The sequence below is a fragment of the Alligator sinensis genome, unplaced genomic scaffold (assembly GCF_000455745.1).
Source record: "Alligator sinensis unplaced genomic scaffold, ASM45574v1 scaffold2_1, whole genome shotgun sequence".
In the NCBI taxonomy this organism is placed as follows: Eukaryota; Metazoa; Chordata; order Crocodylia; family Alligatoridae; genus Alligator; species Alligator sinensis.
This window is the reverse complement of record NW_005842712.1, coordinates 357,613-374,577: the sequence shown is the minus strand read 5'-3', so window position 1 is coordinate 374,577 and position 16,965 is coordinate 357,613. Positions and strand designations below refer to the sequence as shown.

The 16,965-nt window shown below is 45.9% G+C and overlaps 1 protein-coding gene across 1 annotated transcript in view; it reads right to left on the bottom strand.

The window, feature by feature from the left end:
• The window catches only part of DCDC2C (doublecortin domain containing 2C), a 108,537-nt gene that overhangs the window by 81,114 nt on the left and 10,458 nt on the right, over positions 1-16,965 (bottom strand). The window contains exon 3 of the mRNA XM_006034224.2: positions 527-603. Coding sequence (XP_006034286.1) covers positions 527-603 — 77 coding nt within the window. The remainder of the gene's footprint in view (positions 1-526; positions 604-16,965) is intronic.

Here is a 16,965-nt window from a genome sequence, read left to right as displayed (position 1 = left end):
GGAGGGAAGATTGTGCCCAACATGGTGCAGCAGTGCAGGCAGAGGTACCCATGTGGGTATGCATTGTAACTGGGGGGAGAGGGGGCCAGGGCAGGGAGTGCGCTCACGTACCTGTGGGACAAAGTAGGAGGGTGCCTGGTGCAGCACATTCATGTGGTACATCTGGTACAGCCCAGGTAGCATGCAGCCCCTGCTGGTGTGGTCCCCAGGGGCTTAGAAATTGGACAGCCCTGCTTTAAACAGTCATTGGATACAACGCATACACAGTACAGGCAGCATACAGCAGGCTTGTTAATATGGTACCACATCTAACAAACCCCTTCCCAGTGGAGCTGGAATACATGCCTATATACTATTTGGAAAACCTTATAGAGTCTTACTCTGCCCCTCCCAAAGTAATGTTACTGTATCTGGGCTCCATTATATGCATTTATCTTTCTACTGAACATGTTTGGGGGTTCTGTATATATTTACATGCAGAAAATGAACAACCTAAATTTAAAGATATGATTTACAATGAGCTTACTTGATATTACGTGGCTTGTTATAAAACAACTGCCATCTGGAAGGAACCCGGATGGCACTATGAACTACTGGTTTAACCTGCAAAAAAAAAAAGAAAAAAAGGAAACATGCGTTATTACCCAATGCTAGATGTTTAAAATATTTTATTTTTAAACCACAGGTTAACGCTCATATAATTGTCCCAGTTTCAATGTTATCTTCACTTAATGGAAGGATGCAGATTAATATCAGTTAAATGAGAGTCTGAAAGAGCCCTCAATCTTTCGCTGCTTTATGTCTCCTACCCTCAAGACCCTGTGTCATGTTCACCATTTTTCCAGTAGAAGATTCTGTTCAGAGGTTGCTGGCTCAATTTAATCAACCAGAAAAGTACAATCAAGTGGCATAAGCTTGCTCCTATGAAAAACGTAGTTGACTCAGCAGCATTTCTAACACTTGGTACCCAAAAAATAAAACACTGGAACTTGGAATCAAAGAGGTTTCCATACAGGAATGCAGAACAGTAGTAAACACAGCAGAACAGATATAGCTGGCTTCATCTTCCAAAAACCTCTCTTCCCCAAGAGAGGAAAATTGTGATCACACAAGCATTTACATACTGACTGCCAACTGTTTGCCTTGAATTCTAGAGCCAATCTGGAGCCCAAGAACTGTGACAGTAAACTAAGGAGACATTAGGAGTGAGAGGCTCAGTAGGTGTAAAAGAATTGTCAGTCTCACAGTAACACTAACAAAACACTCAGCAAAACTCAACCGCAACAACATCAAACCCTATGAAGTTACCCTAACAAACTGTGGCTGAAACCAAAGTACTGTAACATACTGTGTGTACTGAATGTAATACACTGCAATGTGAATATGCGACAGCAGGAGAGCAGCCCCACTGACTCTGGATTTGGACTACAACTCCCAGGAGTCCCTGGGCAGAAGTCTTACAGACTGTGCTGACTGCAAGTAGCCTACAACCCCCACCCCCAGACACTGGGAGCTGGCAGACAAAGGGAAAGGAGGTAGGAAGCAGGCAGAGCCTGGGATGCAGCGGCAGAGGGAAACACATGGCCAGAGATTCTGGAGAAGTGACAGAGCTGGGACTGTAGCACCAGGACTCAGATGTGGAAGCACATGCAGACAACTGAGCACTCTCAGGACCAGAGGCTGGTTTGGAAGCACCTCTGCAGGCATGGGAGGGTTTAAAGTTCCTTGAGCATATGTACCACACTGGTAGCGCTCACTACCTATTACCTGGTCTTGAGTGAATTCACCACAGCTTACTACCTCTTACCCAGTTCCTACGTGTATGTACCTTAATGTTAATGTTTATTTACCTGTACCTGTTCCTTTCTCCTCAGCCCGTTGGCTTGTGACCCTAACACCTAGCATTTTCTATATAAAAGTGGGAACTACCCTTTTCAGCTTCCTGTGCCAGTTCCTGGGGCTGTGGGGTTTGGCACAGTACTAAAAAAAAAAAAAAAAAAAATAGCATTCAATCAAAAATCACTCAAAAAAACAAGTGGAACACCTGGAAAAGAGGTACATATGAGCTAGTACACAAACGCATGATGACCAAACTCTTGATTAATTTATAACAATGCATCTCTGTTGTATGATGAATGACATATAGGAAGCATTGTCATTGGATACTCTGGCTCTCTGCATTCGGCGTATATGAAAAATGTATGTGACAAGACACAAAAAAATTCAGTAGGTAGCCCACATAATGCATACCAGAGGTGACCTATCCATCTGGCCTGTGGGCCAAATAAGTGACATGGGATCAGTCCACAGGCCAGATCTGGCATGTGGGACCATGTCATCTGGCCTGCAGGGCTCCCCTGAAGGGACAAAGCAGGACGGCTTTGTACCTGGGGCCACCGCAACACACAGGGGAGCGCCAACTGCTACCATGCCAATGGCAGTGACTCAGCCACTACAGTGGACACTGTCTTCGCATCCCCTGACAAAAGATGATGCCCACGGCAGCTGCCACAGTCACCCTCCCCTCAGTTACGTTATTCCCTACAAGACGGGAAATTTGGGGGTAGGGGAGCAGTGGAAACATTAACTGCCACCAGAGCCATAGCAATTAATGCTGCCACTGCCCCATGACATGACATTTCCAAAATCATAAGGGCAGATGACTGGTCCATGTACCAGATCTAGCCTGTGAGCCATAGATTGAGCACCATATAAATTTTGTATATTTTCTTTCTATCAGCAATCAATAAAACTAAGAAACCTTCTTTATAACTGTGTCAAAATATGCGAAAGCCTACTAATCAATACTTAGGCTAATTGTTCATAATGACATTAGGAATGATCTGCAGTTGACTTTATCAACATTTGTTTTAGCACAGTAGAATTTAGAGGTATCCTTCTTCCTCTTAAGATAATGTAAATAGAGGATTGTTTTCATTTCTTAAATGTTTCTTTAACAATAAAGTATGATTATGGCAAATACCAATCATGTCTCATTGCCTGTAATTTTAAAAGCATGCAAAAATGGGCCTGATCAGGGCAACAGTTATTATCAGGCATAGGACCAAATCTTATTTCATCTTATTTCATCTCTATGCATCTAAAAGGACCTGGGGGTTACAGTGGACAGTAATCTGAATATGAGCCAACAATGCGCCCTTGTTGCGAAGAAAGCTAACGGCATACTAATATGCATTAGTAGGAACACTACCAGCAGATCGACAGAAGTGATTGTTCCCCTTTATTCTGCACTGGTAAGGTCACATCTGGAGTACTATGTTCAGTTTTGGGCCCTCCACTAAAGAAAGCATGCGGACAAGTTAGAGTCAGTTCAACAGAAGGCAACAAAAATGGTTCAGGGGCTACAGCACATGACTTCTGAGGAGAGGCTGAGGGAATTGGACTTATGTAGTCTGCAGAAGAGAAGACTAAGGGGAGATTTAATAGTAGCCTTTAACTACCTGAAGGGAGGTTCCCAAGTGGGTGGAGCTGGACTGTTCTCTGTGGTGATAAGATGACAGAACAAGGAGGAATGATCTCAAGTTGCGGTAAGGGAAGTTTAGGTTGGATATTAGGAAAAACTCTCTCACTAGGACAGTGGTGAAACACCGGAACGGGTTACCTACTGAGGTGATGGAATCTCCATCACTGGAGGTTTTTAACCCGGCTAGACCAAGTCTTGACTAGGACGATCTAGTTGGGGATGGTCTTGCTTCGAGCAGGGGGTTACTTCATCCCTTCCAACCCTAATTTTCTATGATTCTTCCCCCTACAGCCTACCTGCGCCCCCAACCACCTGCACCCCCCCACAGCCTCTGCCTCCCTTCCCCCCCACTCCCCAATCTCTCCCTCTTTCCCCTCTGACCATGAGATTTCTTTTGGTCCTATCATCCAATTTTTCTAGGTCACTCGGAATCCTAGCCCTACCCTTCAGTGTATCTACTATTCCTCCTAGCTTGGTGTCATCCGTGAACTTGCATTGCATCCCATCTTCCAGATCGTTAATGAAGATATTGAACAAAGCTGGCCCCAGGATTGACCCCTGGGGCACTCTACTTGATACCAGCTGCCAATTACACACTGAGCCATTTATCACTACACGTTGAGCCCGACAATCCAGCCAGCTTCCTATCCACCTTACAGTCCATTCATCCAACCCATACTTCCTTAGTCTGGAAGTATGTGGGAGGGGGCAGAGGGCAAGGTGGCCACTGACTCCACAACCCCCACAGCCACTGCTTTCCCTGCTGTAGCTGCTTTTTTTTTTTTTTTTTTTTTGGGGGGGGGGGGGGGCCCCTAGGGAGAGATTCAAGACAACCCTCCAGTACTCTATACCTGAAAACTTATAGCAAATGTATAAATGTTCCATATACAGGATCTAATTATTGGGGGGTCATCTTATATTCAGGGGTGTAGTATGCTTGAGTAAATTCCATATATATATTAGCAACACCCCTATGATGTAGAGATGTACTACTGTGCCTATTTTATGGATGAGAACTGAAGTACAAAAGGGATACATATATCAGTCTATGTGGAATGTTAACCTAATTATATAGTAAGGTGTGAATTCAACCAAACAAATTTACAGCAATCTAACTTCCTATGTGTACACATTTTTCCAGTATAAGTGCCTTTTTCTAGCTTTCTTAATTTGCATAAACCAAAGAAGGCACTTAATTTCAGCATAAAATCATCCAGAAAGGGATTATTATAATATAACTATACTGATTTAATTATACTTACCAAGGCTGTGTTACTGCAAAAAAGGACCTAGGGATGATAGTGGACTCTAAGCTGAATGTATTTATTTATTTGTTTGCTTACTAGATATACATTCTGTACTACCCAGAAAAGGCTCATGGTAGCTGACAATAAAAAAGATAAGTTATAAGAACAAATAAAGTATTACAATAGCATGTAACAAACAAAAAACTCCAAACAGTGCCCCAATATTTAACCCCTCTTGCTAAAAGTCTGCTGTCATGGCATGGGGTCCCTAGGTATCGCCATGATGCCACTAGGGCTCCATGACCATGCCAACCCTGCCCTACGGGCACCCTTTTTCTCGCCTGCCATGTCTTGCTGGTAATTGTAGTAAATAGGGAGGCTGCCCTCAAGTTTATGTTTGGACACAATCCTGATGGACCCCACTGAACCCTGTGGGTGCCTAAACCCTTTTTTGGGTCCCACTCTCAATGGATGCTTCTCAGGATACCCTCATCCTTATGGGCTAAATGCATGCCTCCAAAACGGCTCCTTTACCATGCCCCATCTCTCGCAGGTGGTATTCAAACACTGTCCCTCTGAGGCTTTAGTCTAAGCTCAGCCTCCTATCATCACTGGGTTCTCTGCAGCCCCGGCTCTGCGGCTTCCCTGGCGCTGCACTCTCCACAGCCCCTTTGTCTCTGCACCCCCTGGTGTTGGGGTCTGCTCACCCCTGTCGCTGTGCCCGCTGGCGCTGGGGTCTCCACACTGCAGTGTGCCCCAATGAGGCCTCCTCCTCCCCAGTAGCCTCAGTCTGTTCCACCAGTTTAAATAACGACAGAAAACAGAAGCTCCTGGCATATAACATAATACGAACAGTGCAGGGTGCACTCTGTCCTTTTAAAAGAGGCAAACTGCTCCTCAAGCATTAAGTACCTTATAGCTCAGGGTACCTGGTGAGCTCCGAGGGGCCCCATTAGTCCTGTAAGCAGCATATCAGGCGGCCACAGCATCTTTGGGCAGTTCTTTTCTACAGGCGCCTTCCCCTGGCTGCTGCCAGAGAACTATCTCCTGCTGACCCCAGCCCTGGGGATTATATGTGCCCAGAACCCTGCCTTCTTCCGGTCAGCTGACCGGGTGCAGGTGCAAACAAATTCCCTCATTAACCTGCTGCCATAGTAACTTGCACCTGTGGTGTTTCTGCCTGGCTCCTAGGGCCCTCTCCTTGGCAGATTCTGCCCTTAAAGGAGCAGGCACTTCAGTGCCCTGCAACACACCTCCCCCCTTAAGACCCAAACTCACCAAAGTGGGTCTTCACTCTGTCACCCTGCATTCTTCTCCTTAGGCTTCTCTTGTTCTTTCTTCTGCCACCAAACAACTCAAGAACATGGAGGCGGAGGTTTTCAGGCACCTCCTACTCAACTTTTCCTCAAGGATGCACCATGTGGGATTTGATGGGAGCTACCCTGCCATGGGTAGTTCCCCCACATTAGCCAAACTTAGTAGGGTGGAATTTCAGCCAGTCAAGCTTTCCTCCTTCTAGAATCAACAGAATCTTTCTATGCTACCCTTTCTGGGACTTGCCCCATGCTCACTCTTTTCAATCAGAGCCCTGAAGTAAGACAGCCAGAGCATCCTTTCTCCTCCCAGAAGAGCTCTTCTCTATCTTTTGGGGTACATTCTCCCTCATCTCGGGCTCGGTTATGTTCAATCATTGCGTGTCCTGGTCTTCTTCTCAGGGCAGATCATGGGGTTTCTTGCTTCCCTATGGCTCCTTGCAGGGCCATAAGCCTTCCCCAAATCTCCCACTGCATTCTTAATGCTCTCCAAGCGTATTCTTCATCCCAAAATTCTATTTTTCCCTGGCTGATGGGTCTTCCCCCAGTCCCCATATAAATTCTCACATAGGCCACACCCCCGACACTTGTTGCAACCAGGTTCCTCAAGATCCACCATCTAACTTTCTGTGGGAGGTTATTAATATATACCTGGGGTCTCCTTCCAGGCCTTTGCCCCCCCTTCTCGTCTAATTATCTTTGGTTCTGAGGAACCGCCTGCTTCCTTAGTTACATCTGCAGTCTGTGTCTGGGACAGGGTCTACCTCGGTGTGAGGCTTACTGACCCTCCCTCATCGTGAGACTTTAGACCCAGCTCTGCTTTCTCTAGGGTCTCCTTGGGTAGCCATCCTCTCCTTCTCACTTCTGGCTTTTCAGCCAGCTTTCCCTCTACAGGCTCAACTAATCTCCCTCTTCTGGAGTCTGTCTCTGACTTACATTGCGCTAGGCCTTGAGCCACCTGCGGTCTCTCTGTCCCCTAGGTTTGGGATGTATCACCCTCTGCATGCAGCCTTGGTGAATCAGGCCACCGGTCTTGCTCCTTGTGCTGGACTGCTCCCTCTTCCACGCAGTCGCTATGTCTGCCATATCTGCTTCAGCCAGCTGGACCTGATCTGGCACTCTGAATACTCACTTGTCCTGCCTGCTAATGAGTTCCTCCAGTTTCTGTCTTAGTCGGTCCATCTCGTCGGCATGGTCGCTTATCAACCGGCCCCATCTCTGATTCAGGCACCCTATGAGTGCAGGCAGGATCTCTTCCTGTATGGTTGCAGGATCTACCCCTACAGATCCCTCCATCATAGTGTTTTTCTCAGGTTCCATTGGTCCTGCCTCATCTCTCGGATTCTCCGGGCTCAAGTATCCAGGTAGCTCCACATGTTCCTGAGGCTTCAGGACCCCTAGCTGCATGGCCTCTAGCTGTGTCTCAGTCTCCCTTAAGGACTCTTTCAACACCTCAAGCTCATGGAAGTGCTCTTGGCGTTATGCTTTAGCCACGGCTATGTGTTCTGCCAACTGGGCACCCAATGCGGACATCTTCTCTCCAAGTGTGTCCATAGTCTTTAGCATTTGAGGCTTCCGTCCTGCCTCAGCAAGTGTTGCAATATATGCAGCGCCTGGCACCTCAATCTCACAGGCATCCTGGACTTTTATAACGGTCTGGTCCATTGTTTCTTATAGTATTTGATTCTCTTGTTCTAGTGACTGAACTTGTTCTCTTTCAGCCTGCGCTTGGAATTGTAACTATTCTCTCTCTGCACTCATAACCGCCTCTTTAGCTGTGCTGACTTCTAGAAGCGTTTTCAGGGACTGTACCTGTTCCCCAAGTTGGTCCTTATCCACCTCCACACTTAGCCTACTGCCATAGTAACCTGCACCTGTGGGGTTTCTGTTTGGCTCTTAGGCCCCTCTCCCTAGGCAGATTATGCCCTTAAAGGACCAGGCACCTTACTGCCCTGCAACACCTGCCCAAATTAAAAGGTCTTACAATGCTATCTGAGGGTATCCCAGCTCAGGCTCTGACAGTCCTCAAAAAGGAGAAAGTTCCAGAGCTAAGACACAACTACCAAGAACAACTTCCCATATTTTCATTAAACAAGCTTGATGGACAGATGGTACTTACAGGAAGTTGCTCTCAGCTGACCTTAGGGATTGAGATGGAACATAAGGGAAAAGGCAGTCCTGGCCATTTTGGGCTTTGTAGGTCACCTTGAGTTGCACCCAGAAGATTACTGGAAATTACTGCAAGCTGCTGAGTACTGGAGCAATGCAGTCCTGGCAACCCATTCCCACCAGAAGATGAGCTGCCACATTCTACACCAGCCGTAGCTTCCAGATGGTCCCTCTCAACCCGTGTTCCCTCATCTCACCTGTCTCCTACTGCTGCCTTACCCTCTGGCTCATGCTCCAGCTCCAGTTTCAACCCAAGGAACAGAGTATGTGGTTGCTCCAGCCCCAGCCCAGCCTAGTAGCAGCTGATGCAGTGATTGCAGTTCCAGCCAGGCCTCAGAGCTACTGCCACCACATCAGCTGCATGGTTGTAGAGCAACCACACACACCATGTCACAGGCTGGAGTCCCACCACAGCCTGAGCCACAGTTGGAGGTGGAGGGTAAGCTGCAGGGTGGGCAGGCAGGGAGGCAGAGGCTGTGGTGCAGAAATGGTGGGGCAGACTAGGGGCAGTGGGGAGCGGGGAGGAGGGGTAAAAAGCAACTGCATCTCCATCTCCAACTTCAATCCTGGGTTGGGGCCACAGTCAGAGTCGCAGCAGCCGCCCACCCTCCTGCCACCTTGTGCTTGAATCCAAGACGAGGGGTCATTGTGTTCCTCCCCCCCCGACAGCAGAAAATTATATCTGTGTGATAAAAGTGCTTCCTGAAGGCTCTATGAAGATTAGACCAAGTGTTTTTCTGTCACTTGTTCAGATATTAAGCTATATGTTGTTGCTAAGAGTCTAATTAAAGTCTAAAATGTAGTGAGGCCTTGTATGTAGTATGAGGCCTAGTAAATTTAGCAAAGCCTTATAAAAATACTAATGGTAGGCCCTGTGGCGTAGTTAAAATTAACCTTATCAGAAGAATGCAAGGCTTGTACTGCTATTGGTCAGTCCTAAGAATAATTATAATGGGAGAATCTGGATGGCTATAAGTTATCAGCATATCTCAGAAGATATAAATTGGCTGGCACATCCGGAAATCATTTAGAAGGAAGATGCAGCTTTGTGAAAGGTACTAATTAGCTGCTGACCTGAATCAGTGGTCCCGTCGATCTCGAGGAGCCCAAGGACTGAATACCAGGGTCGTTCCTGGTACCCCTCAGACAGCACTGATTGGGGACGCCTGACTTCGCTGAGCTTTGCAGAAGAGAAACTTGTTGTACATCAGGCATCAGAGGGGACTGCCGATAAGTTGCCGACACGAATTATTATTGTCTGTCTGTTGTTTTGTTATCTGTGCGTAGTTGTGTTTCTGTTAAGTCAATAAACCTTTCTTACCTTTCTACACCCGACCATACTCTCAATCCTGAACCCTCCTCAGGCGGCTAGGACACCCCGCCTCCAAAAGTTAAATGGGGAAGAAAAACCTTATTTTGGATTCAAGAAAATATGGTATTTGCTAATCAGAAGTACAATATATATTCACTAATAAAAATTCGCTAATATAGTACTGTTGAAAAATTTAACACAAAAAGTCAGAAAATCCAATGCTGCAGTTCTTAAACAAGCAAAATAGTGTCGTTCTGATCTATGAAGCTTCTGTATTATTGCATATATCATTAAACTTATGCCTTATTATAAGTGCAGTACCAAGATGCAGTTGCTAAGAGAATCATAACTTTGAAACTTCCCAACAATGCCACATTCAAATTCTCAGTCAAAACAGTTTCAATGTAGGTGCCTTCTTTTTTTAAGACTAGGTAAGCCTCAACCATTTTTTAATTCAGAGCACAAAAAATAAATAATGTTCTAAAAGCATGAAAAACACCTTTCATGTTCAGATAACAAGAACAGTCAAACTGAAGTTTGGCAAGTTTTAAATTATTAATTATAAGCAGCCATTCTTTGATAATAAGCATAAAAACCCCATCAAACAGGTGATTTTGAGCGAGTTACAAAATAAGCATTTCTACAGTTTTTCAATCGCCTCTATAGTGTCATTATTGTGATGCTCTGATATAAACATGAAAAATACATTAAAACATCAGATTTTGGTTTCTGGAAGTTAAAAGTTGTTGTCAATGCTTTCACAGGAGTAATTTTCATGAGATAAGTGAATTTCATAACAGCTCTATGAAATGACACGCATTTACTCAGCAACTGGTAAATGTTATAATTTTGAAAAACCTTAAAAATACATGCTTTTTGCATGATTTGGTAAACTGCAACAAAAAATAGTAAAAAGTCCCAAACAATTAGATAAAAAGAGAAGAACAAATATTTTATGAAGACCTTTGACTGAAATACTGAATGTCAGTATTTTCTGGTGCTTTAGAATTACTTCAAGCACAAAGTCCTAAAATAGAAATTGTTAAAGGGCTGCTCCTGAAAATACAACTATGCTACTCATGTAAATTAGGATTACTTGTTTACATTTTTTATTAATTCAGTCCTAAATTCATCCATGAAATTTCAAATAAGATCATATTTACTTTTAAAAACATTACAAATGACACCTGCTACATAGGAGACATAAGCAGTTGTTTCATTTTCTAAAATACACAACAGAATAAAAGGACAGATTGCCCAAAGCACAAAGACAAACAAAAAGATACAGACATTTATAACACTTCAGATTAACTGTTAGGAACTAAATAAGTGACATGAATTAGAGTGTGCATCACTTTAATTTGAACTTGGAAGATTTAGTATCTATAGGGGTAAGACCAGCAGATCTACAAGAAACAATTCTTTAGTATATTTTAATTACTTTTCTCATTACTCAGAAGGAGGAATAATTGACATTATCCTACTGCTCCTGAATCTCCTGAATGAGTCTCCTCTGCTGCTAGAAGTGCTGGTTTTCTCTATCCTGCCTTCTTCCTTCTCCATTCAGCCTGACTACCCAGTAGGAGCAAAACATTTAAATTACATAGTTTCACTGTAAGAAGCAAAAATTCTTGTGGGTGATATATTTTATTGGACCACTGCATGGCTAGGAGAGAGACCGACAAGCTTTTGGGTATCACTGTAATCTTCTCGGGGCCTCTGCCTGAGTTTCACTGTGGCAAAATACTGGAAGTGAGAGCAACAGAGGGTGTATCTACACATGTACTCTAATGTGCAGTTGCCTATTTTACTGCACATTAAAGAGTTGCATAAAAAATGTGCTAATATGCTAATGCGCAGTAAAAATAGGCTACTGCACATTAAGTATCACTTAAAAAAAAGGCACTTTGACTACTGCACAGTAGGGCACATTTATTTAGTACAGTAAAAGCTGTGTTAACTGGCATGAGTTGGGTAAGGAAGGTGCCAGAATCTAAAAATTCTGGTTATCTGGGGCAGGGGTTTTCAACCTTTTTGAAAACCCCTGTGGAACAAGGGGGTGGTGGGAAGTTGAGGGGTGGCGGCAGCCACACGCGGAGCTGCGGCAGCACAGGGTGGTGGGTGGCAGCGGCTGCCACATGCGAGCTTCCCCCCACTCTGCATCCGGCCAGCCAGCCGGAAATTCCACTTAACCGGCATTCTGCTGCCTGGAATACTTTAACACAGCTTCTACTGTACTTCACACTGGAAGTACTACTCATATACTGCTCATTAGGAAAAGCGCACTAATGAAAGTGTAGATTTGGCCAGGGAGAAGAATCCTGCATTTCGATGTGAAAGTAATAGGTGCCACAGAAGAGCTTAAGATAGGACAGACTTCCTTCACAATAGAAGTCAACCAGAGAATATTTTTAAAACATTCTTAGAGGCAAGAAGGTATCAAGGTACAAGAAAGTAAACATTTCTATCATCTTGTGCCACAATCTCTAGACTCACTGCATGCCATCATAATTCTAGGTACAGCATGTGTTAACTGATGCTACATGATTTTTTCATTTTTTAATATGCTCACTCACAGTATGGGTGATAACAGACATCACCTGCCATCTCATTTGTGTTCCCATAACATTTTTTATGGTGGCACAAATTGTGAGCAAATAGAAGCCTTTGTCATGCCATGTCAAAGGAAAATAAGTGGCATGACAAATGGTAGTAACAGACTCTGCCATTTATTGCAGCAGACATCTATTTCTAGCCTACGTTCTAGGTATCAGCTTCCTGGGGGAAAGGATAATTTTGGAGCCCCTCCATGCTGTTCTTTATTTAGTAGGCTCCTATATGTCAAAGATGTTAAAATGAAACTGTTCTTAGTTTCACTAATTTAATTCAGAATACTCCAACACAGCTGATAAAATTACTTCAGCTCCATACTCATGTAACCAAGAGCAGAATTTAACCATAAATTTTATTCAGAACCATTTAGTCTGTCACAGCTGCTGAAAATACAAGTTGAGGTCCAATCTCTGCCTTTATTTGTCTGTATCAACTGGTAGAATTTGACTCTTAAGTTACTGGTGGGGAGAAAGGAAGAAAATATAGCAAAAAATGCCTTTTGTTAATACAGGTTTCCCTCGCCAACCACTGGGGTTAGGTTCCTGAAAGTTCCCATGGTTGGCAAAACCATGGTTAGCAAGACCAAAGGCTTATGGGGAAAATGGCAAGTGGTGAGCTGATGCGTGGTCATGGAAAACCATGGTTACTCAAAACTGTATACCGTGGTAGCCAAAATGATATGTAAAATATAAGCATGGATACTCAAAACCATAGCTGGCAAAACCGTGGTTGGCAAGGGAAACCTGTATGTCTTTTGCAACAATCTGTCTATAGCCAAGCTATTTTACAATAGAAGATATATCACAAACAGCTAAGAGACCAGGAGACGCAATGCCCAAAATAAAATCAGAGGTTATTCTCATTAAAACAATCTGGATTTTGATGATTCAGAAGCCCAAATTTACTGTAAACTTTTTCCTCTCGATAGACAATATGTGCTTTTAAATATGTTTTACTATACATTTTTACAGATTTTCATTTTAATACATTATACTAAATGTATATTGTGCTGTAAAAAATAACTTCAAAGGAATTTCTACCTTATGTAAAGGTTGCTTTGTTTTTTCCACTACGTTTTCACAAAAATATTTTTTCAAATAAAGTAATAGTTTAAAGAAAACAATATCATTCTCACTGTGGCCACATATAGGTGTTATGTTTCTAACAGGAGAACTGCCGCTCTCCTGATAGAAACCACAAGTGTATGGGTGGTCATGAAAAATGTAGGAAAAATGGCTCCTGAGAGAGAAAGTTCTTCATGTTACAATGAGAAACATCTGTCCTACAAGAGAGTTTCTCCTGCAGGAAAGTCTGCACTTTCCTGCTGCTTCACTCCTCCCAGGCAAGGGACAGACATTACACATAAACCGGTTTAAGTGATCAGAAACTGGTTTCTTATAACAAAACAGACATTCAGTGCATATAAACCAGTTTAAAAATGGCCAACACTGGTTTGAGATAAACCTGATTGAATGTAGTAATCATAGATTTCATAGACATTAGGGCTGGAAGGGACCTCGGAAGATCACTGAGTCTAGCCCCCCGCCCGAAGGGCAGGAAGTCAGCTGGGGTCATAGGATCCCAACAAGATAAGCATCCAACTTTCTCTTGAAGACGTTCAATGTAGGTGCTTGAACCACGTCCGGTGGCAGGCTATTCCAGACCTCGGGGGCTTGGACAGTGAAGAAATTCTTCCTTATATCCAGCCTAAAACGGTCTTGCAGGAGTTTATAACCATTCGACCTTGTCATCCCATGGGGCACTCTGGTGAACAATCGTTCCCCCAGGTTCTGGTAAACAACGCTGAAAACCTTAAAGGTAGCCATCAGATCACCCCTGAGCCTGTGCTTTTCCAGGCTAAAGAGTCCCATAGCTCTCAGCCTCTCGTCATAGGGTCTGTTTTCCTGACCTCTGATCATGTGTAGCTCTTCTCTGGACTCTCTCAAGCTTTTCCACATCCTTTTTGAATTGCGGAGCCCAAAACTGGACTCAGTACTCCAGCTGAGGCCTCACTAAGGCCGAGTACAATGGGAGAATGACATCCCACGATTTGCTTGAGAAGCATCTACAGATGCAAGGCAGCGTCTTGCTCACTTTACTAGCCGCAGCATCACATTGAAGGCTCATGTTCATCTTGTGGTCAATCATGATCCCCAAGTCCCTTTCATCCATAGCGCTAGCCAGCGTAGCACTGCCAAGCCTATAAGGATGCTGCAGGTTTTTCCTCCCAAGGTGGAGAACCTTGCATTTTTCGGTGTTAAACACCATCAGGTTCTCGTCCGCCCATTTCCTGAGCCTGTCCAGGTCAGCCTGGATCGCCCTCCTGTCCTCAGATGTGGATGCTTTATTCCAGAGTTTGGTATCATCGGCAAACTTGGCTAGTCCACTTCTGACTCCAATGTCCACATCATTAACGAAGATGTTGAACAATATAGGTCCAAGGACAGAGCCTTGGGGGACCCCACTGGTTACAGGGCACCATGACAATTGACTTCCGTCAACCACCACCCTCTGGGTCCAACCATGGACCCAATTCCCCAGCCAGCGGATCATGGTGGACCCAAGGCTGCAGTTAGCCAGTTTTGCTAAGAGGTGATCATGGGATAACAGATCGAAGGCTTTTTTGAAGTCAAGATATATGACATCAATCTCCTCTCCCTTGTCCAGGTGATAGGTCACCTGGTCATAAAAGGAAATAAGATTGGTCAAGGAAGACCTACCCGCAACAAACCCGTGCTGGCTATCCCTCAGGATGTTGCCGTCAGCCAGTCTGTTAAGAACAGCCTCTTTAATAATCCTTTCTAAGATCTTTCCTGGGATAGAAGTCAGGCTGATGGGCCTGTAGTTAGCTGGATCCACTTTCCTCCCTTTCTTGAAGATAGGCACCACATTGGTCTTCTTCCAATCTTTGGGCACTTCACCAGAGTGCCAGGAGTTCTCAAAGATCCATGCCAGGGGCTGGGCTATGATGCTAGCCAGCTCCTTGAGTACGCTGGAGTGTAGATTGTAGGGGCCAGCTGACTTGAAGGTGTCCAGCCTCTCAAGGTGTTCCTTCACAAGGTCAGCATTGATGGAGGGCAGGGAATCTCCCTCACCCAAGCCACCCTGTCCCATAATGGGCATAGGCATCCCATGGGACTGATGAAAGACTAACGCAAAGTACCCATTTAACAAGTAGGCTTTTTCCTGGGCGCCAGTCGTCAGTTGTCCCTTCTGGTTTAGCAGGGGTCCAGTGTTGCCCTTGCTTTTCCTCTGGCTCCCCACATATCTAAAAAAGGACTTTTTATTGTCCTTGATACTTGTAGCTAGTTGGAGTTCTGTCATAGCCTTGGCTTTCATGGTTCACTCCCTGCAGGACCGGACCAGTGCAGAATATTCCTCCTTGGAGGTGGATCCCGTCCTCCATCCTTTGTAGGACTTTCTTTTTAGCCACAGGAGGTCCGCTAGTTCCCTGCAGAGCCAAGGAGGCTGCTGTGCCCTTTTGCTGCCTTTCCTCTGAGATGGAACAGCATTAGCTTGTGCATCGAGGATCACTCCCTTAAAGAGCAACCACTCTTCCTGAACTCCCCTCCCCTCAGGGTCATGGTTCTGGGGGAGAAGGGCCTGGCAGTAGGAGTCTGTCTCCTGCTCACAGTACCTGATGGCACGCAGTCTCTGGACTGTGGCCTGGAGCTCCTCCAGCTGGCATGCCAGAGACCCCAAAAGGGAGCAGAACTCACAAGCGGAGGTGGCCATGCTCCCGGGCCCCAGAGCCTGAAAAAGCAACAGGCAGCCCCCGCAGCCAAGAGCCAGGGGCTCCGTCTGCGTGGAGTCCAAAACCATGGGCTCCATCTGGGTGGAGGCCTCTGAAGAGCCAGGCGGGGCACCACAGGCCCCGAGAGGAGACTTGGGGTGTGACACATGTCCATCCGTGTCATGCCGCTAATGGGCTGGCTATGGCTGGGACTGGCTTCCCTAGGGTGGCGCTGCACAGGCAGGGCCTTGGGCCCTCCCACTCACCCTCCTGCGCAAACTCTGCACTAACTCACACGCCAGGCAGACAAGCATGCCTGTTTGCGCAGCCTGTTCATGTGGCTCCCTGGGGGGCTGGACGACGTCTTTGGTGGACGGGGGGGTGCGAGACCCTCCCCAGTCCACTCAGCCTTTTCCTCCCACTGCCTGGGGTTAACCCCCTCCCACCACGGGCCCCACTTACTACGGGCCTCCAGCTGTGCTGGGGGTCGGCAGGGTGCTCCATGGCTGCTGGAGGGCTTCGGGTCGCTGGAGGGCTTCGGGCAATCAGGGGCACAGCAGGCTTTCATCCGCTCATCTCTTGCCACTCCCAGAACCTGCCTGCCACTCCCAGAGCCATACTTAACTGATTTGGCTCAAACCGGTTTATGCAATGACTGTCCCAGACTCCTTGCTGGTTTAAGATGAACCAGACACCCCCAGCATCCCGGCATGCTCTCTGGGCTGGAAGGGGCTCTCTGCTCCAGCCTCAGGGCTGACCTCACCCCTCTGTTCTCTAGCCAGACCAGCAACTGGCACTAATAGAGACACCGATGGCCCCATTAAGGCAAGGTGGGCAGGGTGGGAGTCAGTTCTTCCCTCCTTCCCCTATTCCAGTACTGCAGCCGTGGTCAGCCTGTCTGCTGGGAAGCAAAGAGGAAGGAGCTGCAGCAGAGGCCCCTGGAGCTGGCAGACACCAGCTACAGGGAAGGGACAGAGGGAGGAATTAACCCTTCTTCCTGCCCCATTCACCTTAACAGGGCCATGCTGGGTAGGCTGTTCTGCAGGGCTGGGAGGGGAGGGCTCTGTTCCATGCTGAGGGGGACTCTTTCCACT